The sequence below is a fragment of the Trachemys scripta genome, chromosome 18 (genome assembly GCF_013100865.1).
Source record: "Trachemys scripta elegans isolate TJP31775 chromosome 18, CAS_Tse_1.0, whole genome shotgun sequence".
In the NCBI taxonomy this organism is placed as follows: Eukaryota; Metazoa; Chordata; order Testudines; family Emydidae; genus Trachemys; species Trachemys scripta.
In genome coordinates this window covers 13,084,052-13,108,458 of record NC_048315.1, presented here as the reverse complement: position 1 = coordinate 13,108,458, position 24,407 = coordinate 13,084,052, and the positions used below count along the sequence as shown (strand labels likewise).

Genomic DNA, 24,407 nt, shown 5'->3' with positions numbered 1-24,407 from the left:
TATATTGTGTAGATAGTAGAGTTTTAATCATAAATTGTAAACCTAGGTCTTTTCATGTGTTTATGGTTGCTTTACATGATAATATTTCACCTGTCCTGTTTATGTAACACTTTAAAAATCAGCAAAAGGGTTATATAAATAAAATTTATTATGAAACAAAAGGCAAAAAACTATGAGTACATAGTTTAGTCCTATTCACAGTCCACTTTTTCTTCTTTGACACACCTTTCCCAACTGGAGGCACCATGCAGAAGTAACAATTGCTGGTATGATCTGTTGGCTTTCTCCAAATCATTGGCACTGCAAAAGGCATAGATTTCCTTTTCCTGTTCAACCACTGGCGAAGATTTGTTGCACAAGTGTTGCAGCATATGTGTGGGGCCCACCTCTTGTCCTGATCTCCAATTTTGCAGCCAAAATAAAGATGATAGGCTTTCTTAACCATAGTGGTTATACTGCGCTTTTGTGATGCAAAAGTCACTTCACCACAAACGTAGCAGAAGTTATCTGCACTGTTCACACAAGTATGAGGCATCTCTGCTCACTTTGGCTAAACAGAAATGTGTCCCTTTGCAAAATCAAACACTGACAAATAAGAGAGCACGAAACTGTATGATTTCTAGAGCTGATATAGGGCAATTTGTTCAGCAGAGTGATGTAAGCTTTGTTATGATTGCATCATCCATGACTTCTAGGAATAACATGATGCAATTCATATCATGTATGATGCAATACCAGCTTCAGATTGCACCATTCATTGTTTTGCCTAAAAAGCAAGTACTGTCCAAACCCAGTCATCGATTTATTCATAGATCCAGTCAAAGATGTATTTTAGTAATTTCTGGTTTAAATTGAGATCCCTTCCCTTTCTAACTCGCTTATCCTCCGCCATTCTCAAGTCAAAGGTCGTATATATTGACCCAATGGCATATCTTGAAAACTAGAGCCAATCAACAATTTTAAGCATCATTTTCGTTCTCAGTGACCCAGAATTAGTAAAGTTTGACTACATTTATTTTAGAAGCATTTTGGCTGTAGAGCAGTGTAAAAAGCCAAACTGCATGTTCGACAGATTAAATACACAAATCACTTTTGAATTAAAGTGTGACAGTCCTAATATGGCATTAAAATATGCAGTAATTGTGTTTTTGTTATATGCAACAGAAGGTCCTGTGACCCACGAAAGTTTATGCTCCAATACTTCTGTTAGTCTTAAAGGTGCCACAGGACCTTCTGTTGCTTTTTTACAGATTCAGACTAACACGGCTACCCCGCTGACACTTTTTGTTATATGGATCTCTTAATTTTGATCTCCATAAGCTTCATTCTCCTGACCCACAGGTTTTACACAAGGGTAACCGTCGCCAAGAACAAAATGAATGCTAGTTTCCACTAGTTTAAGTGAGAGATGAATAGGGTTCAACAGAGTTGCACCAATGTAAGATGTGTAAATGAGAGCAGAATTAGATTCTAGATCTTTTGACCTTCCACTACGCCCCAAGAGTGTTTCTGGAGCAACAGGGGATTAGCTACATTCATTTAAAACGAACATAATTTATTTCAAGTATTTAACCAGGAAAATCCCACTGAGATGAAGCTTCATTTTGTAGCAGATGCTCTACAGGACCTAATTCCTTTTTTTTTTTTTTTTTTCTTGGTCTCCTTTCTTGAACCCATTGCACTAGAATAACTAGGGCAAAAAAAGACTATGATGACTCTTGGTCTCCAATGAGTTCTTCAATCTACTTCATTCCCAAAGGATTAAAAATAATACCTTGTAAATCAAGGAAAGATTTGAGGGAAAGTTCCCACGTCACAGGTGCTCTGTACATCCTCTCTTGGGCGTCCCTCTATCAAAAATATTATAGCTGCACTAAAGGACAGACCCCTATGTCTATCAGCAGGAGTGACATCAAGAAGTTAAATAGCACCTAAGAACTCTCAGGCCTAGTCTTCACTTACCGGCTGGTCCGGCGGCACGCCATCGATGTTCTGGGATCGATCCTGGAAGTGCTCACAGTCGGCGCCGGTACTCCAGCTCGCCGAGAGGAGTACGCGGCGTTGACGGGGGGAGACTTCCGGCCGCGTCTGGACCGCGGTAAGTCCGGACTAAGGTACTTCGAATTCAGCTACTTTATTAACGTAGCTGAATTTGCGTACCTTAGTCCGAAGTCCGGACTAAGTGGGGACCAGGCCTAAGTAATACATACAACTGTACCCAGCAAATGCAGAAAGAAAGAATGGACTCCGCGATATTCAGAGCCCCTGGATCTGATCCCTTCTCAGTGCTACATGACATCCATGCTGCTATGAGCTTAAACTTTGACTCATTGCACTTAATCCCCATAGTGTTGCCAAAACTGCTGGATTACATTCCTGGGCCAAATGCATCCCCAGCAGACCTCACTGACTGCAACAAGGCAATAGTTGGAGTGGGTTTGGCTCAGTAACTGCATCACCTATAAAATAATCACCTATCTCCGTAACTCAAAACAGACTGCCTGCATTTTAGTGCAGGGTCACTGCTTTCAGGACTACAGATTCTCAGGCAGCAGCATTTTATAGGAAGCACTCACATTCCTATCTAGAGTCTTGGGGCTTTATCCAAACCCCATTAAAGTCAATGGACAGACTCGGATTTCACTGGGCATTGCATCCAGCCTATGGTGGCTTTCATCAGGACCCAGAGCCCTTTTCCAGGCTCCTTTTGTCCACACGCCCAGACCCAGAGTTCTCCTGTTTTTCTCATGCTTAGGCCTGGTCTACACTAGGCGTTTATGTCGAAGTTAGCGCCGTTACATCGAATTAACCCTGCACCCGTCCACACCGCGAAGGTATTTAGTTCGACATAGAGGTCTCTTTAATTCGACTTCTGTACTCCTCCCCGACGAGGGGAGTAGCGCTAAATTCGACATGGCCATGTCGAATTAGGCTAGGTGTGGATGGAAATCGACGTTAATAGCTCCGGGAGCTATCCCACAGTGCACCACTCTGTTGACGCTCTGGACAGCAGTACGAGCTCGGATGCTCTGACCAGCCACACAGGAAAAGCCCCGGGAAAATTTGAATTTGAATTCCTTTTCCTGTCTGGCCAGTTTGAATCTCATTTCCTGTCTGGACATCGTGGCGAGCTCAGCAGCACTGGCAACGATGCAGAGCTCTCCAGCACTGATGGCAGTGCAAGCTCAGAATAGAAAGAGGGCCCCAGCATGGACTGATCGGGAAGTCTTGGATCTCATCGCTGTGTGGGGCGATGAGTCCGTGCTTTCCGAGCTGCGATCCAAAAGACGGAATGCAAAGATCTATGAGAAGATCTCTAAAGACATGGCAGAGAGAGGATACAGCCGGGATGTAACGCAGTGCCGCGTGAAAATCAAGGAGCTGAGGCAAGGCTACCAGAAGACCAAAGAGGCAAACGGACGCTCCGGATCCCATCCCCAGACATCCCGTTTCTACGAGGCACTGCATTCCATCCTCGGTGCGGCCGCCACCACTACCCCACCACTGACTGTGGACTCTGAGGATGGGATAGTGTCCACGGCCGGATCCTCGGACATGTTAGCGGACGGGGAAGATGAGGAAGGAGATGAGGAGGACGAGGCAGTCGACAGCGCTCACAACGCTGATTTCCCCGACAGCCAGGATCTCTTCATCACCCTTACAGAGATCCCCTACCAACCCTCCCCAGCCGTTACCCCGGACACAGAATCTGGTGAAGGATCATCCAGTAAGTGTTGTAAACATCTAAACATTTATTTGTAACAGAACATGAATATTAACAATTTAAAAAATGGGTTTCTCATGATTAGTTTGATTAACTTTACGGTTCAGTCATGGGCAGTGCAACTATTGAAAAAAAATCTAGCAATGTCCGGTTTTGCATGATTGTCCTGCCCAAGCCGCTCTACTGTTTAGTCCCTGCTACTGCAGCTACAGTAAGATGCGGTCTATATGTCCGGGGATGGAGCAGAAATCCTCCTGGGACATCTCAAGGAAGCTCTCCTGCAGGTAATTTGAAATCCGCTGCATTAGGTTCTTGGGGAGAGCGGCCTTATTGGGTCCTCCGTAGTAGGACACGTTGCCGCGCCACGAGACTAGCAAGTACTCCGGAATCATTGCTTGGCACAGCATGGCGGCATACGGCCCTGGTCTTTGGAGGCTTTCCCGGAGCATTCTCTGTCTGTCGCTCTCAGAGATCCTCATGAGGGTGATGTCGCTCATGATGACCTGCTTTGAATGAGGTAGGGGAATGTTAGTGTTGGGACTGCTTTACCGTTCCTTTACAGAACTGTAACCGCTGGTTTGCAGTCACGCGGTGGAGGCGGGAGAGGGGCAGCCGAAAGGGATCGTTCCCGGGGACAGCCGCGAGGGTGTGGCACAGGAGCAGACTTCCTGCTTGCCGGATTGCTGGCAGCAGGGACCGACATTGATTTCAATGTGAAATGAGGCCATTGCTAATATTAAAGTTTTAAGCTGCCACGAATCTACGGCTTACCATGTCTGCGTGCAAGAGCAATTCCGTTGTCCTGACACGGTTCTCAAATGTGGTCTGCAAAACCCCAGACACTGAATGCGAAGGCCGAGAATTCGACCTTGTGCTGAGTGCGCATGTGATAGGTGCTGTGCATGGTCCTGTTCACAGAGAAAGACTATGTTCTTTGTTCACAACTACATTTATCTTTCTGAGGAATTCACTCCCTTTTTCCCATTCCCACAGCCCCATCTGCGACTGTCTCACAACCTAGCCTGTCATCACACTCCCAGAGGCTAGGGAGGATTAGGCATAAGAAGAAGAGGACACGGGAGGACATGTTCTCAGAGCTTATAGCCTGCTCCAGAGCCCAGGCAGCACAGCAGATCCAGTGGCGGGAGAACTTGACCCGAATGCACCAAGCCAACATGGATCGGGAGGAGAGGTGGCGTCAGGAAGACCAGCAGGCGACTCAAACCCTGCTTGGACTACTGAGGGAGCAAACGGACACGCTCTGGCGCCTTGTGGATGTTCTGCAGGAACGGAGGCAGGAGGACAGAGCCCCGCTGCAGTCCATCTCTAACCGCCCTCCCCCGCCACCAAGTCCCATACTCCCCTCACCCAAAGTGCACAGAAGGAGAGGCGGCAGAGTCCCTGCTAACTCTCACTCCACCCCTGCAGAGAGCTCGAGCAGCAGAAGGCTCTCATTCCCCAAAGTTTGACAAGTTCTTTCCTTCCCGCCTGACACAAGCCCCCGTCCAAGTTTCACTTCCCAGTTCCATGTGTAGTTGATAATAAAAAATATGTTTCTGTTAACTACTGTTTCGATCATGTTCTTTTGGAGGAGGGGGGGAAAGGGGGTTGGTAATTGGACAGGACAGTCACCTTTGGCAGGGTACATAGTCGGGGGCAGGCACAGCAGCAGGGCACATACATAGTGCAGTGATGCAGTGACTACTTACCCTGGTTAGTCTGGGAGGTTGTTTTCATGTTATGTGGTGGGGGGTGGGTTGCTCTGTGACTTTGTGGCAGGGGAGGGCAGTTAGAGATCTTAAGCAGCGGTCCTTAGGCAGATCACAGAGCCACACAGCAGGGGATCTGTAACCGTCCTCCCCCTGCCACAAAGTCACATAGACCCCCCATACACACAGTCCCTATCAGGAGGGGTGACAGGCTCCGTTGAAACAACCATCCCACCGCAGCGGAGCCTGTCAGTCCTTGAGTTTAGAAGCTGCATTCGCGCGACTACACTACACCCGCTCCGCACCACAGTCTGCGTCCCAGTTTTAAAAAATTCCCGCGAAAACAGTATTAAAGAAAACGGTGTGCTTTAACAAAGTAGAACTATTTTTATTTTGAAACGTGTGTTGGAAGTGGGGTGAAGGGGGTATGTAACTGGATAGGATAGTCAACATGAACTGGGTAAAGAAACGGGGGCAGGTTCGGCTTCTCTGTACACAAACTTTAAAGTCACAGGTTACCCTGCTCACTCAGGAACTTTGCTTTCAAAGCCTCCCGGATGCACAGCGCTTCCCGCTGGTCTCTTCTAATCGCCCGGCTGTCTGGCTGTGAGTAATCAGCAGCCAGGCTATTTTCCTCAACCTCCCACCCCGCCATAAAGGTCTCCCCCTTGCTCTCACAGAGATTGTGGAGCACACAGCAAGCTGCTATAACAATGGGGATATTGGTTTCGCTGAGATCACAGCGAGTCAGCAAGCTTCTCCATCTCCCCTTGAGACGTCCAAAAGCACACTCCACCACCATTCTGCACCTGCTCAGCCGGTAGTTGAAGAGTTCTTTTTCAGTGTCCAGGGCACCTGTATAGGGCTTCATGAGCCAGGGCATTAGCGGGTAGGCTGGGTCCCCGAGGATGACTATAGGCATCTCCACATCCCCAACAGTTATTTTGTGGTCCGGGAAGTAAATACCTTGCTGCAGCCGTCTAAACAGACCAGAGTTCCTGAAAACACGAGCGTCATGAACCTTGCCCGGCCATCCCACGTAGATGTTGGTAAAACGTCCCCTGTGGTCCACCAGTGCTTGCAGCACCATGGAAAAGTAGCCCTTTCTGTTAATGTACTGGCTGGCCTGGTGTTCCGGTGCCAGGATAGGGATGTGAGTTCCATCTATGGCCCCACCGCAGTTTGGGAATCCCATCGCTGCGAAGCCATCTATGATCGCCTCCAAGTTTCCCAGGGTCACTACCTTTGGCAGCAGTACATCAACGATTGCCTTGGCTACTTGCATCACAACAACCCCCACGGTAGATTTGCCCACCCCAAACTGGTTTGCGACTGACCGGTAGCTGTCTGGCGTTGCAAGCTTCCAGAGGGCTATGGCCACTCGCTTCTGGACAGTCAGGGCTGCTCGCATCCAGGTGTCATTGCGCTTCAGGGCAGGGGACAGCAACTCACAAAGTTCAAGGAAAGTTCCCTTCCGCATGCGGAAGTTTCGCAGCCACTGTGATTCATCCCAGACCTGCAGCACTATGCGGTCCCACCACTCAGTGCTTGTTTCCCGTGCCCAGAATCGCCGTTTCACAGCATCAACATGACCCATTGCCACCGTGATGTCCTCGGCGCTGGGTCCCCTGCTTTCTGAGAGGTCTGTGCTACTCTCAGACTTCAGGCCATCACCGCGTTGACGTAGCCTCCTCGCCTGACTTTTCTGCATCTGCCTCAGGGCAACCTGTATGATAAGCTGCGAGGCGTTGAGAGCGGCCACAACTGCAGCGATGGTTGCAGCGGGCTCCATGCTCACAGTGCTGTGGCGTCCGCGCTGTCAATGACTTGAAAAGTGCGCGAAATGATTTCCCGCCGGCGCTTTCCGGGAGGGAGGGAGGGCGGGAGTGATGGACGGATGACGACAGTTACCCAAAAGCACCCTGGCCCCTTTTTTTTTTACCCAGAAGGCATTTGCGGCTCCACCCAGAATTCCAATGGGCGGCGGGGACTCCGGGAACTGTGGGATAGCTGCCCTCAGTGCACCGCTTCCAATGTCGACTCTTTCCCCGTTAGTGTGGACTCACAAAGTCGAATTACTGTCCTTAGTGTGGACACACACGTTCGACTTTGCAATATCGATTCCAAAAATTCGATTTAAGTAAAATCGAACTACTCTCGTAGTGTAGACAAGGCCTTAGATTCCTAGCGAACAGATTCACCACAAAAGGCATATCACTCCTCTACCATTCTCTTCACTATGACCCTGCAGCACTCTTGGGAGGAGGTGAGCACCCTCTGGATGAGCTGGAAGATGGGAGCTGAAGGCACTCAGAATCTCTCAGAAATGCTCAGCATCTCGCAGTATAGACCCCTATACTAGAATACCAGCAAGCCAGGTAGCAGTTTGAAATATACAGTTTTCATTTTGTTCAACAGTATGGGACTTTGCTTTATCAGCATTACCAAAATTACATAGTCTGCACACTCACTTGATCACACACATACGAGTTGGCACAGAGACTGGTGAAGATGGCCCTGAAATTATTGCAGCTACCTATATTTACAGACGTATTGCTAGCCTCTCTGCAACATGCACTAGCAGAAACATGGTCTTGTGGTGGAAGCACTGGATTAGGACCTGGAACAATCTAGATTCCAGGCCCAGTCCTGCCACAGACTCCTGGCGTCACCGTGAACAAGTCACTTCTCTTCTCTATAGCCAAGTTCCCCATCTGTAAAATTGGGTTGATAATAATTATACTTCCTCTCTCTGACCCTCTGGACTTGCCTATTTACATTGCACGAGCACTCTTTGAAGCACTGAGAGTTTTCTCTTATTATACGTTCATACAGTATAACTCAATGGGACACTGACCTCAGCTGAGGTCTCTATCATCCCCACCCTACACTAGACAGCCACAGCTCAGGTACGAATGGGGAAAATAATCTAAGTCGATAGAAGCCATTGTTGTTAAAACAAAGATGTAGGTGTTGCCTTCCCATGTTGGCACTATTTCACTGGGGTATAAGTGGCCACAAATGTGTCTCTCTCATCCTTGTTGGGATGCACCTTGTCTCGATAGAAGCCAAGAGGAAAGGGAGGCCAAAAAATAATAGGTAAATCAGTTCCACTCTTGAAGTAAGAAACCATGTAATCACATTCACAGAGACAGCACAGTTAGAGGAGAAAACTATTGTGCCTTCCCCGCTGAGCCAAACCCTCTGCACTTCAAAAATGCTGCTGTTTAGCAGAAACTGGCAAATAAAACTATAGGGAACAAATAAGGTTACTGGTTGACCGAATGCTAAATTTAGTGTGAGATGCTTTATTCCTATGGAGCACAACATTTACCCCCTTTAAAATGTTACACCCATTTTAAAGAACTGAAAGATGAAAGAAAAGGGTTTAAAAAAAAGAAAAAAAGCCCGGCCCCAAAATAAAAGCACTAAAAATAAAAAATCCACTGAAAAACCCATGAGGAGGTGTTTGTCCTTCACTGACTATAAATTACAGTCCATTTAAACAAAACAATCCAGTGTCAAGCAAAACTCAGCTCCAGGAAAGTGTCAGAAAATTTCATGACATTTTAAAGAGACGGAAATGCCATCCAAATCTAAAAATGTTCCGCTGATGCATAGACAGCTGTGCCATTTGGTTCAGACAGTGATAAGAACAGTTCAGTTCTCAGGAAAAGAAAAATCCCATCTTGAATGGGCACTGCCTGCAAATGCTGTAAGTAATAGGGTGCTTCATAGTTAAGCTTTTTTATTTGTTTGTTGTTTAAGGACATACACACTGCTGCAGTTCTTATGCATTAAAATAACTGGACAGTGCAATTCAATTTAAAAGCTCTGTGATGACTCAAGTGGAGAAATGGAGGCTATTGCAGGATCTGCAATAGATGGAGGTTCACCTAGTTTGCGGATAGTCTATTTTTATCAGGTGACTATGCCAACCAATTATTTGTGTTTTATTGTATTGAACTGTCCACTTTTGTCTTCTAACTTAGCTACTGTCTTCATGTACAGTACCAAGTGCATTGAAAAAAAACCCCTTTAAATGAGAAAGCCAATACACAAGCCGTTTTCATGCCCTAAGAACTATACAGCTTATGTTGAAATTGTACATTGCAAAAATTTTCAGCCAGCTGTAATTAAGGGCCATGTACAGGGGCAGACAAGAGGAATGGAGAAGCCCCAAGAAGGTTACCCACCTCTTTCGGCCTGTGTGCAGAGTCTGCCATTGATAGGCAAAATGCATGCTGCGTCCCCTTAAAGGACATAAGCATGAGACACTCTGGCCCACATACCATCTCTATGCCTGGTGGCACTGTGCCTGGAGCCCTGCGCGGATACAAAATTTATATCCGCAGATATAAAGCAGATATCCATGGAGTTGGAGGACTCGAGCGATGACGAGCGAGACCAGCAGGCCATGGCTAGTGACTGGGCCAGGAACTGCAGCGGCAAAAGCAGCAGCAGGTCAGGCCACCGTTTGCAGGAGTCCACACCCACCCCAGGCAGCTCCTCTGACATGGCTGTACCATCCCAGCCCTGCCCACTGGGGCCGCTACCAGGCTCATTGGTAGCTGTCCCTGGTTGTACTAACGAAGTAGTCCCCAAACTTTTTACCTTGTGCCCCCACCTTACCCCTGTCCGTGCCCCCATCCCCCAGCTGGGACCAGGAGTAACCAGGGCCGCAACTCCAGGAGGGGGGCATGCGGACCGGGGTAAGGGGGCCAAGGCTGGGGCAGGGCCAGGAGTGAAGCCCAGGCACAGGGCCGGCAGCTGGGACCCCAGGTTCGGAGCCCCAGACATGGGGTCAGTAGCAGAGTGAGGGGCCAGCAGCCACACACTCCCCCAGACATTCCTCTGGGCCCTCCCAGGGGGACGTGCCCACGGTTTGGGGACCTCTGTGCTGGTGTGTACAAGAGGCTTGCACACTCCCAGACAGGAGTCCCTTCCATGCAGCGGTGTGCGCTTCCTTGTGGTGAGAGAGAGCCATGCCTGTGTCATTTATTTGCTTGGTGCTCATGCAATCTTGAATTATTGTGTTACAGAAAGTGGAGAGGAAAAAAATAGAAGCTATGTAGTGGAAAAGTACTGAAACGCAGCTCACCTTAACTTCGATGAAGTCTGGTTTACCAAGGGACACCAGCTCAGCATAGGCTTTGAGTTCATCCACGTTCCAAGCTTTCACCAGTGTCAGTCTATACACTGTGCGCTGTTGCTGAAATAGAGGAAAACTCAGTTCAGTGACACTTCCTTTGCACTCCACTTAATGAGCCATTGACGTTTCCTACTTTGTAATTCACAGTCTTCAAACTATCATCAAAAAAAGAAAAAGCTTTTTATTGTAGAGTCCTAGTTCCAAATACTGGGGGGAGGACTGCAGTCATCTAGATAACGAAAGGAATAACCCATGCTACATGAACTAACTTTTGATCTAGAATGACTGCATCTAACACTCTCTCCCCATATGCAATTACATATGGGAGTATTTAATTATCAGGACAATCACTTGGTTCCAGCAGAAATCAAGAAAATTTCTTCCCCTTTGGTATGACATTTCACCATTAGTTGCAATATGGATATTTTATTTCATCAAGATGAATCATGTGGCATTGCCAGTAATGGAGACGAGCAACTAAACTAGAGGGAGCCTTCATCTGCCCAGGTCTGACAATTGCTATGGTACGCTACGTTCACTGTGGCTGTAGAAAAAGCTCCCTTGTGACAAGTTATGCATTTTATTGGAAACAAAAGTGACAATTAAAATTACTACCAAAAAATATTTGTGTGTCCGATTCACAACCTAATCCATAAAGACCGTGCTATAAACCATTAAAAATAGTGTGCATTATTTGCAATGCTATTAAATAAACCAACATCAATCCATCAGCAGCACTCTATCCCGGCTCTGAATCTCATCAACACATCACTACCACTACTTCTAGGTTTCTTTCTCCACAAAGCTGTTCTCTTCAATAACTGGTGAAACACAGTCTATCCATGCACTGGGATTTCTCATCGCACTAGCCTATTTCCTAGGATGTCCACAGTAAACACACTCATGCATAGTACTGACCCTGTGCATCTCTTAAGAATAAAGTGATTCTATTCAGCAGCTTCACTCTGTATAGAGTCATAGATTTAAAGGTCAGAAGGGACCATCATGATCATCTAGTCTGACCTCCTGCACATTGCAGGCCGCAGAACCTCACCCACCCACTCCTCTAATAGACCCATAACCTCCAGCTGGGATACGGACATCCTCAAATCATGGTTTAAAGACTTCAAATTACAGAACCATTACACTGATTTAAACCTGCAAGTGACCCATGCTACAGAGGAAGGTGAAAAACTCCTGGGGTCTCTAACAATCTGACCTGGGAGAGGGGGGAGAATTCTTTCCTGACCCCAAATATGGCAATCAGTTAAGACCCTGAGCATATAGACAAGACCCACCAGACAGACACCTGGGAAAGACTTCCCTGTATTAACTCAGAGCCCTCCCCATTTACTGTCCTATTACCAGACTTTGGAGATATTTGCTGCTAGCAGTCACCGATGGGCCACATTTCATTGTAGACAGTTCCATCATACCATCCCCTCCATAAACTTATCCAGTTATCAGTCTAGAAGCCAGTTAGGCTTTTTGCCCTCACTGCTCCCCTTGGAAGGCTGGTCCAGAACTTCACTCCTCTGATGGTAAGAAACCTTCATCTAATTTCAAGCATAAACTTGCTGATGGACAGTTTATATCCTTTTGTTCTTGTGCCCACATTGGCATTTAACTTAAATAACTCCTCTCCCTACATGGTATTTATCCCACTAATGTATTTATAGAACACAATCACATCTCCCCTGAGCCTTCTTTTGGTTAGGCGAAACAAGCCAACCTTTGAGTCTCTCAAAAGGTAGATTTTCCATTCCTCGGATCATCCTGGTAGCCCTTCTCTGCACCTGTTCTAGTTTGAATTCATCTTTCTTAATACAGGAGATCAGAACTGCACTCGGTATTCCAGAAATGGTCTCACCAGTACCTTGTACAACGGTACTAACACTTCCTGGTCTTTACTGGAAATACTTTGCCTGATGCATCCTAGGACTGCATTAGCCTTTTTCCATGGCCATATTACATTGGCGGCTCATCCTGTGATCAACCAATACACCCAGGTCTTTCTCCTCCTCTGTCATTTCCGATACATCCCCAGCTTATAGCAAAAATTCTTCTTGCTAGTCCCTTTCTTAGGGCAAGCTTGCTCGAGCAGATACTAGCAACAACCCTTTTGTAAGTAGGAAGCCACTTAACTATGGGATAAGGCGAGGCTCTAGTTTTATTTTTTGAGAAAGCTCATTTGCCCTCTTATTCCCCCAGCTCCTTCATCTTTCACTATATTACAAACAGAAGCTGGTAGAATAAAACATTATTTATAGAGTAATTTTCCAGCAAAATTGTTTTTTCGATTAACTCATTTTACATCCTTGGCAGAGAGTACATTGTAAAATGTTACAAGAGTACCAGCTTACTTCGAAAAGATAATGCAACAAATCCATGGCAACCTAAGACTTCACGGTTGTCAGCAGGCTGCATACCACGGCCAGAAATTCACAGGAACATCAGGGAGAGAAATCAAATGTTTCTGGTGCAGAAGAATCAGGCCTTTACTACTTGAATTAGAAGAGATTCTCCGCTAGCTGTCAGCATTACAGGGCCTACAGCAGAATTTCATAAGCCATCCTAATTCCAATCAGTATAGCTGAGTTGTACACATACACACTAGCCAGTTTATTACAGAATATACTAAATATTTCCTCACTCCAGAAGTACATGCTAATAAGGATACCTAGCTCTTATATTAACAACAATAATAGTAATACCTGGAGCTTTTATATAGAACTTTTCATTAGTAGATCTCAATGGGCTGCACGAAGGAGGTCAGTACTGTATCATCATCCACTTTTTTGATAGGGAAACAGGCACAGGGAGGTGACGTGCCCAAAATCACCCATTAGGTCAGTGGCAGAGCCAGGAATAAAACCCAGGGCTCCTAAGTCCCAGCACAGTGCTCTATCTACTAGGCAACACTACCTGTGATAGCCAGATGGTTTCAAGTCCCAGTCCCAACTCCCAGGAACATCACACTTCCTCGGATCTGCATGCATCTAGTTTCCATATAACGTCATTTTCCACCTGATTTTTATGAAACCTTCACCTTTAAGTAAACTAAAAGATTTAGTTACAATCTACAGTGTATAAAAATCTATAGTGTTTATATCTATATAGCTATAAATACAGAATGCATTTTGGATCACTTACTAGCAAAGCACCAGCAGACAAAACCAGACTGGGTGCCACGGCTTGAAAACAAAGGTTGAAGACTGACTGCTCCTTTAGTTAATATTTAAGAACATCTTGGGCCAGGTTTTTAAAGATATTTAAGTGCCTAAAGATGCAGATAGGCACCTACCTGCAGCTGTAGGCACCTAAATACCTTTAAAAATCCAGCCCTTTGTGCCTCAGCACTTCTGTCCATTATGAGCAAAAACCCTCAGAAAATCATCATGGTACAACACAAGGAAAAAGGGTAAAATTTTCAAGAGTGCCTAAAGTGACTTGGGCCCAGATCCTCCAAGGTATCTAGGCCCCTAGCTCCCACTGAAATCAAAGGCAGTTATGGGCCTAGAGACCTTTGAGTAGCTGGGTCTTAGCAGCCTAATTACTGTTCATTTTCCATCAGACTTAAGCACTTTTAAAAACGTTACCGCTAGCCTTAAAAGCTGAACCCGCAAAGTCCTTGAAGGGATACACCTCTGTGAGGACCTTACATATAAAGAATCCATAACAGTTTGATAGGATAAGCTAACACAAAAGCTTATAGAAGAGAAGAAACCTGAGATTAATATACATTTTACAGGAAACCAACGGCATCGCTCTTGAAAGTTAGTGTGTTAGCTGCCAAATTCTGGATTAGTTACATTGCGTAGAAAGCCCATCTGTAGCAGCTGAGATAATCAATGAAGATACAATAATAACATTAATCTAATTTACTTTAACAAGTGATATCACTTCTAAAAGACTCTAGTCCACGTGACAAGTATCCTGGCACATCAAGAAGAAGGAATGATTTCTAAGCCCAGAGTCTGGCATGAATGAAGTATCTGTCCTCCCCCTGGCTCTCCATTGTTCATAACCTTGTTGCCTTCTGGGAATGGTAGGGTGAAGGCTTTTGTGATATAACTGAAGTAGCAAAAGGAAAGTTCAGGAGGCGAGATAACAGCAAGGTCATGAAATGGATTATTAAAGAGAGAAAGAACAATGGGAATGCTAAGGATACAGCATCTTTTACAAGGTTATTGGTGGGAAAGGAAACCAAAGATTACGAAAAAAATCTTAAACTTCAGTAAAATCTCATCTGTATTGCATGCCTGACCATTTTTTAAGCAAGTGTGACGTTACCCAGGGTTGGACATTACCAATCTGGACTGTTGACCAGCTGTGTTCCTCAACTCTCTAACCTGGGGTGCCTTTTACGCTGCTTTGCTGTGAGAACCACTACTCCTGGTCTGCTCCCACACAGCCTCTAGCATGTAAATTACTCCCAGCTATATTATAAGAGTGTTCTAGCCAGCCAGTCATGTATTATATTACAAGGCAACACCAGCAAATCCCCAGTCCCAGACTTCCCCCCAGAAACATGCATCTTGTACTGCCCGCCTTTCTGTTTCTGGATAATACAAGCTCATAGAAAGTCCATCGCTTCATTAATAGAAAATGATATGCACAGACCCCGTTATCTCAGATGAAGGTTCCCAAACACTTCAATCCAAACACACTGATTTAGATAAAACAATAAAACATGTTTATTAACTACTGAAAGAAAGATTTTAAGTGATTACAAGTAATGAGGCATAGAAGTCAGAATTGGTTACAAAGAATCTAAAAAGTAAAATCCAACTAACATCTAACTTAACAAGCTAAGTGAATTTAAAGCAAAAATGTCCCTCATGCTTTTACAGTGTCACTGGCTGGAATCCTTTCAGCCAGAACCCTACTTCTAGTTCAAAGCTCTCTCTTTGTCATTCAGGTGTTGAGGCTGTCATAGACCGAGAGAAAGGCAGGAATATTTTGGGGCATCTCTTCCCATTTCTTATAGTTCTCTTTTCCCTTTGAAGTTCATTTCCAGCTGAGGTTCAGAAGACAGGAGGTCTGGCGGACAGGAACCTCCAAGCTGTTTTCTTTGCTGCTATGCAATTTTTTTTGCTTATACCCTTCTTCCTGCCAAAGAATGGCCACTTAACCAGGTGATAGTCCATTTGATTTTGTTGATGCCTGGCTGAGACCTTGGCTAGCCTTTTGTCTCTGGGGAACTGGTTTGAAGCTGTTTCCCCATATTTGGAATATGTCTTATACAGTAGCATTTTATAATTTTACATACCATGTTGCCATACATATTTAAACACTACAATAATGTTCAGCAGATTGTGAGTTTTCAAATATCTCACTTTGTACAGCATTTATCAGAGTCTTGTAAAAAGGGTGAACATAGGGGTACAGACTGTCAGACCAGTCAGCTAGGGTCAGCTAGAACTGGAAAATAAATATGTGTAGCTTCAACGTAATGTTAAGTAAACTAATGGCTCTTAATACAAGCTCGTCAATGCAAAGGGCCAAAGTCAGGAAGAATACACTCCAAATGCAATCAGTGAGTTGTGTGCCCTGCATGAATTAAGTCTAGAGGCAACACTGGAATGTCATATAAAAACAACAATAATGCTGTGTGTGCAGAAAATGCAACATGCTGATAATACACATGCACAAATCTTTTGTGACTCAGAGAAGGAAGATACCGCCCTGTCCGGAGGTTGAAGCCCCAACAGAAACTTTTCATTAAAATGTGGAAACACCCGTTTGTATGGATTTCCATCACAGTCTCAATAATCCCCATTGGAATAGGCAGATTGAATACCAGTCAAGAAAAATTACCCACTCCATTTAGGCTACTCACAGAACCCTTAGCAATTCTACTAGGTTACAATCTAAAGGAGGTTATTGACTCAAGGAAGGACACATTGATAAACACAACTACTGCCAGAAGCCAGATCTACAATAGCCCCTTTTTGGAAATGGACAAATTCCCCAATATTAGTGGCATGGAGATGGAGAAATGAAGTATGTGAAATCCGTTCAACAGGGGGAAAAAGACAGACAGCCTTATATCAGGATCAGCTAGATTTTATGAGATATAGTTAGCATTTTGGGGAATTTGAACAAAAATGCACAGAATTTGACCAAACACAAAAACATCTTTTCAATGCAACAAATACGGGCTAAGAATTATAATATTTGTTAATACATGAATTGAAAGGTCGTGTATGTTAATAATGACAAAATAAAAATGAAAACAAAATTAGCCAAGGCATAAATGGGGTGAGAATCTCTTTGCAAAATCATGGTAATTGCCACTATATGGAGCAGGGGTAGCATGCCCCTTAGCCTAAGGGTATGTCTTCACTACCTGCCGGATCGGCGGGTAGCAATCGATCTATCGGGGATCGATTTATCGTGTCTCGTCTAGACGCGATAAATCAATCCCCAAACGCGCTCCCCATCGACTCCGGAATTCCACCAGGGTGAGAGGTGGAAGCGGAGTCGACGGGGGAGTGGCGGCCATCGATCCCGCGCCATGAGGACGGGAGGTAAGTCGATCTAAGATGCGTCAACTTCAGCTACATTATTCTCGTAGCTGAAGTTGCATATCGTAGATCGATTCCCCCCCAGTGTAGATCAGCCCTAACTGAAGTGTTAACAACTCAGGGCAGAATCAAAGATTTAAGAAACAAGTGCAATTCACAAGGCATCATGCACGGCTGTAGTATCTACTTGGAATGTGCTATCTACTTGAGAACCGTTGGTTTGTAGCAAGATCCTTGGGAAAAGCCCATAAAATGCTCTCCCAAAATTTATCAACACCTTATAATACCATTAAGTGTACATTAGAGTAAATATAATAAATAAGCACACTGAAATTGTGTAAGTGCCCTCTTGTATCAGTAAGAGATGAGAGGAGGTGTTTTTAATTGAGGGTAAAGATTAAAGGAAAGCCAAAGAATTCTGAAAATGGAAGGAGGATTTTACATAAAGGAAATTAAATATTTTTTAATTTATACTGGGGAAAGTGATAAACCCATTGTGCCCATGCAGATTTCCTTCTGTAATAATGAAGTACTGTACAGATTAGTTGTTTGGTTTCCTGTCACGTAGATCTCAACTGGTATGTTCACATCTAAATTTTTGTCTGTTTTAAAAGTCTGACACACTTCACCCACTTCGTGAAACTGAAACTGCTACAAATATATGAAAAGTATTTTTTAAATGGGAGAGCTGACTGATATTTAATAACTGCAGTCAGCGTATATTATCAATCATTTTAACAACCCAACTGTTAGAAAAAAATATTAGCTAATCATTAGTGGCTCTGAGAGAAACAGATGAAGAACACTGAAATATTGCCCAAAGGGACAGGAAAAAAGTTAACCAGCATCAGGAATTAATACTGCAACTGAAGTAACGTACATCCAGAGGGCACTATACTTCAAGTGTAGACTGAGTGGGGAAAAAAAGACTAATCTCACTCACTTTTTCATTTAAAAAAAAAGTATATAAAAATGACTAAGGGCCCAATCCCGCAATGTGTTACATGTGAGTAATCCTTATATGTAATCATCAGCACTAACCCAAACAAAAATAGCCACATATTATCATAATATTATTAGTGTTTGAATTAGGTCAGCGTATAGGGACCCCTTCAATGGCTATTAGCCAGGGTGGGCAGTGATGATTTGCCAGAAGCTGGGAATGGGCAACAAGGAATGGATCACTTGATGATTACCTGTTCTGTTCATTCCCTCTGGTGAACTAGGCATTGGCCACTGTTGGAAGACAGAATACTGGGCTAGATGGACCTTTGGTCTGACCCAGTATGGCCATTCTTATATTCTTCTGAACAGACCCCACCATAGTACGCACTGAACTAACATAGAATAAGACATCTTACACTTTAAGAGTTTACAATCCAAAACACTGGAATGTTAACATTTACTGTCTAATGTTACATGCCTTATGTTCCCAGGAAAAGGAATCAGCATTTCAATTCAGACAGCTATCACAGTAACTCTAGTTAAAATGTTATGAATAATAAAAGCTAGAAGACTGTTGTCCAAGTGATAATTCAGTTGAGAAGAAGAAATTTGAGGGAGTGAAAATGCAAAAGTTTTATTTAAAAATCTATGCTCAACATCCTCCAAAATCAATGACACATGGAACAGCGCCACTTAACATTGCTATTGGAACTAGCACCATCTGACAAAGGCTGCAAAAAACTATATGCTCTTCTTCTAAATGGCATTCCTCTGACACAGACCAAGCTAAATCAGGAAATTAAAAGTTGTAGAAATGGCATCTAGGAGGAAGATACAAACATGTCACTTTGGAGAAAGAAAACAACATATGCCAAATGAATAGTTCTGACTTGCTCCAGTAATACAAAACACAACTCTTCTAAATCACCCTTCACAGGGGGAGTTGAGGGCAGTGTACAATTCAGCTCTATGAAAATATCCATAATTAACAACAATTAAAAGCAGCAGCAAACATATGGAACATTCCTTTAGCCTGGTTTAAAATATCGACCTAGACCAACAATTATCAACAGCAGCAGAAAGTGCATTCTGCAGTCATGGGGCATAATTACAGAAGGAAAAAAAAACTAGCTCCCATCATCACAAGGTTATAATCAAGGTAGATTAGATAACCAACTGATTCAGATCTTAATGAACAGCTGGGAGTGTAGCAGAAGAAAAGAGCAGTAAAGCATACTGAAGCAAATCCATTCAGAGCCATAAGAGTCAGATCAACTTTAAAATCAATATTTTGAAAAAGAGCTAAGACTTCAGAAAATTACTAATAATATGTTATAATGTCTGCCTACCTAAGATCGTGAGCTGCCACATTTGAAATAAGGGGTATCCTTGATATAATACAGTCTGGTACTCTGAGATAATATATCCTTGACTATATGAGAGCATTCATCAGCAATTATAAATCATTCTTACTGACCAATGGCTCCAGAGAGGGAACCGCATTTTACAAATTATTGGTCCACTATTCTCAAAAAAACTGAATAACAAACTCCTAGAGGACTATTTTTTACACTAACAATCTCACAGAGATAATGAAGTTTTTTTTCAGTAGCACTTAAGAAAAACTGTTTAGATTTGCTTCATTCCAGTAACAAAACCAGATGCATAAACCAAGGAGCTCCTTCTACAATAAACTAGTCTCTTTGCAGCACACCAACAGATCTATTTTGTGGTTTTATATTTCTTGACTGGGCTGTATTGAAAACTGTTAAAATTATAAGCTGCCACTTTAAATTCTCAGGAGTTTTCCTTGTACTCCTGGCAGACTCTGAGCCACTGTAAGGAAGAGTGCACTCTGGTTCTTTAGCAGTCGGTCTGCAAAGAGTCAGCTCAGAGCAAGGTGGGATGAGTTCTAAGACTCTACAATAGGGAGCAGCCTCCTTTGTCTCTCTCTGTTTTTTTGGTTCTTGCATGTTAAGGTTCCTGATTCTAAGAAATAAAGGAGCGTTACGTTACAATCTTCCAAAAAGAGTATTTTATGACTTCTGCATGTATGCTGTCAACATAACACTGACATACTAATGTGGATTTTATAACTGTTTGGTCAGTATTCCTTAGGCAATACAGTGAAAATGTAGCTTTTTATACCCACATACTTTATGAGTTATTTACAACAGCTCTATATTTAGTATATTTCTGTACAGCCAGAGCACTTATGACACTTAAAAATTTCACTCATTATTGAATTTTACTGATGATGAACAACTAGGGTTGCCAACTGTCTAATCACACAAACCCAAACACCCTTGCTCCCCCACCCCACCCCTTCCCCTCTCACTCCATCCCCCCTCCCTTTGTCACTCATTCTCCCCTATTCTCACTCACTTTCACCGGGCTGGGGCGGGTTGGGTTGAGGGAGGAGGTGCGGGCTCTGGGCTGGGACCGAGGGGTTTGGCGTGTGGAAGGGGGCTGCGGGCTGAGCCTGGGGCAGGGAGTTGGGGTACAGGAGGGGGTGCAGGGTGCAAGCTCTGGAAGGGAGTTTGAGTGCAGGAGGGGCCTCCGGGTTGGGCAGGGGTTGGGGTGCAGGCTCTGGGAGGAAGTTTGGGTGCAGGAGGGGGTACGGAGTGCAGGCTCTAGGAGGGAGCCTGGGTGCAGGAATGGGGCTCAGGGCTGGGGCAGGGGGATGGATGCGGGAGGGGTTGAGGAGTGCCTACTTCAACTGGGCGGCACTTACCTCAGGCGACTCTCAGTCAGCAGTGCAGTGGGGCTAAGGCAGGCTCCCTGCCTGCCCTGGCTCCACGCTGCTCCCGGAAGCAGTCAGCACGTTCCTGCGGCCCCCTGCCTGCAAACACCACCCCTGCAGCTCCCAGCCAATGGGAACTGCGGAGTCAGTGCTCAGGGCAAGGCCAGTATGCGGAGACCCCCTTCTCCCGCCCCCCCGAGGAATGTGCTGGCCACTTCCGGAAGCAGTGCGAGGACAGGACAGGCAGGGAGCCCACCTCAGCCCTGCTGCGCCACCAGACTTTTACCAGCTTAAAATCTCCTGGATTGGCTTCAGAGATAGAGCCCAATTTCAGGGGACTCCTGGTGAAACCGGGAGGGTTAGCAACCCTATGAACAATAACATCATCATCTAAGTGACAGACTCCAAAGTGTCTAGGTCACTTTTGAAAATGAGACTCAGGAGCTTAAGCAATGTAGGTGCTTTTGAGATTTTTACCCTATGACTCTAAATGAAGTTATAGGCCCTATTTCTGATCTAACTGGCAACGGAAGAATCATCGGGTGATAGTCCATGGCCTATGATTTGCAGGTCAGACTAGAGAAATTTAATGATCCCTATATAAAAATAGAGCTCCGTGAAACTTTTTTATGTATATAATTTTTTCGTTTCATTTTTGGGAAATTATGTTGGCTTTTTTTATCCGGGGGCGAGGGAGAATTGGGAGGCCCTATGTGGGACAGGGCCCAGCTCCCCACTTCAGATGTTGAGACCTTGCGCATGGGATTGCAGCACCACCACCTCTCGGTCAGAATTTTTTCTTGCTAACCTCCTCATTGTTCTTTTTTCCTTTAGGATCCTCATCGAGAGAACGTTACCCGAGGATCTCAAATCAGGGCAACGTTCTAAGAAGTAGCAAATTTGCTTAGGAGAGGTTTTTCTGGAGCTCATAGTGCTATTCAGTTCATTAAAATCAGCCTTAGTACAGTATTTTGATCAGGGACCATGTCAAACTAGAAGCTTGTTCAATATATACCACAGGGCACAACCCATTCCCGCAAAATTCTTAAACCTTTACGATACCAGGGAATACGTAAACCAGGCAAGTCTAGGCATCACACCGGAGAGACTCATAAGTATGCTCTACTGATCTTTTCCCCTCCGTCCACGACAAGAACCAGGTACTGGCACTGCCATACTTTGCAGTAAACTCTAAACATACGGACTCTGGCTCTTCTACTTAAGGAAAACACATTTCAAACAACTCCATGCAATAGGCACCTTGATGAAAAATAGCATTTTCCTATTAAATTCCCGTTGCATCTGAAGAAGTGGGTCGTTTACCCACGGAAGCTTATGCCCAAATAAATCTTAGTCTTTAAGGTGCCACCGGACTCCTCGTTGTTTTTGTTCCTATTAGATTATTATCGTACAACTGATTAGTTTCTTGAAACATTGCATCTTCCAATTGCCAATGAGGGGCACAGAGAACAAAACTGTAATAAAAATCCTATAATAAAAAACTTTGGAATCCAAAGTTATTACCCACTAGACAAGGAGATAAAACCTTTTTCTCCAGAGAAGACTTTTGAATCCTGTTACCCATCAGTAGGGTAAGAGTTTATGTCTCACGGCTAGAGAGGCAAAGAACACAACTGACAATCACCACTGATGTTGAACACAGGCACGGAAACTTACTGGAGTTTTAGCATGCAATTAAATCCCACTTTTCAACCATGTCAGGAAGTTTTCCAATCCCGTACAATTTTCAAGTGAGCATTTGTTCTAGGTATAAGCTTTGACTTTGTCCAAATCGCAAAGCCAAACTATCCCATGCATCTCAGCAATCAGCTAAAGCCAATATAGGAGACAGTGCTCTCTTTACAATCCATCATTCTAGAATCTGCTAAGGTAGGTTTTGCATGTCAGCTTGACAAAGTGCTCCCTTCCTGCTTCAATAACCAAGAGGGATTAGGCTGTTTGTTTTTTTTATCATCTCTTTTTAATTAATTCCCTCCACCTTAACATTCATCTTTTTGTAGATCAGATATAATTATTCTTCAGAGAACATACCAGTTCTAATCTCAGAGGGGGGAGGGATGTATATCACAACTGTTACTATAAATGGCCCTCCACAGGTGCAGTTAGGGGCAAGAGGAAAAATTTCCCTTCAAGGGAGGGGGAAGGCACAGAATCCATAACACGAGTTACAAAAGCAATGCTGAAGCTTGTGCTTGATCCTGAACATCTGCAACTGATTTTAGTGGGAGCTGTAAGTACTCCGCAGCTCAGGATCAGACCGCAGGCCTGACTCCCGATTGCCTTGCATCTTGTGCATATCTGTGCAAAGCGCTCTCAACTCAGAACTCGCCACTCGCACCAGTGAGCTGTGTTACTAGGGCATCAAAAGCAGGGCCCACAATGGCCAGTGCCAGTAGAAGCACTCTGGGCTTACCCACAGTAGGCCTTGGCATTCTGCAGACCACCAGGCTCCAACAGATTTGGGGCAACCTTAGCCTTTTTCATGGGAAACCCATACCTAATGAGACAGTAGGAGAGAGATGCCTGCAGAAATTCCCTCCTCCCTGGGAGGGCAGGATCAAGCACTCAGTCAGGCATATGTTGGTTTAACACCCTCCTTCATTAAAGAATGAGAATCCTCTGGTAAAGTGAACTGGACATATTCATGGAATTACAAGTCAGATTGTTAAGTATTCAATACACCCAAAGTGTATGAGATTTCTATTGTACTGCTTAAAGCAAACTCTTCTGAATAAAGCGACAAAGAGTCCTATGGCACCTTATAGACTAACAGACGTATTGGAGCATAAGCTTTTGTGGGTGAATATCCACTTTGTCAGATGTATCTTCTGAATAGTTATATACCTTCCTTAGATATAAACAGACTGAAGAAGAGCTCTGTGTAAGCTTGAAAGCTTGTCTCTCACCAACAGAAGTTGGTCCAATCAAAGATATTACCTCACCCACCTTGTCTCTAGACTAAAATAAGACATTTTATTCACCTGGTCTTCAAAGTAAATTCATATTCTGTGCCTATTGGAATTAAATAAGTAATGTAAGTGGTACAAACAAAATGCAAAGGTAGCTTTGCTTAAATGGGAAAAAAGACTTGTGGAAGATTAAATTACATAAATCCTACATGAAAACGACTATTGTCTTACTCCAGCGTTGCAGATACTTTGTAGGTATTAGATTATGAATAGGAAGCTACTGCAGAAACCAGCTTTTGGATTTTTCATTAGTATTTCCTGCGCTCTCTTGGACAAAGAGTCTTGACTTGCACCCTGTCCTGAGACAACTTTTTAAAAGGATCTGAATTGCCAAGTACTAACCCTTATCAAAATATAGAATGGCTTAAATTCTTACAAACATGCACAACTTTAGGACCACTGTTTCATTCCTGGTGCCCTTGGCAGGTCGTTTATTATAAATATGGGAGCAGTAGGCAAGGTTAACTTTTGGAGTAGCAGCCCCTCTGAAGATAGAAAAATAGTAATTTCCAGCGGCCAGATTTTGATGCCCTTTCTCGGGTTGAGGAGCATCTTACTCCAAAAGCAATCTAACTTAAAGTTCTGAGTAAAGTTATCATAACCTTGGCCACAAT

At 44.2% G+C, this 24,407-nt stretch overlaps 1 protein-coding gene across 1 annotated transcript in view; it reads right to left on the bottom strand.

Moving 5' to 3' along the window:
* The window catches only part of LOC117867745 (S-adenosyl-L-methionine-dependent tRNA 4-demethylwyosine synthase TYW1-like), a 138,412-nt gene that overhangs the window by 30,529 nt on the left and 83,476 nt on the right, over positions 1-24,407 (bottom strand). Inside the window, exon 15 of the mRNA XM_034752988.1 lies at positions 10,535-10,645. Coding sequence (XP_034608879.1) covers positions 10,535-10,645 — 111 coding nt within the window. The remainder of the gene's footprint in view (positions 1-10,534; positions 10,646-24,407) is intronic.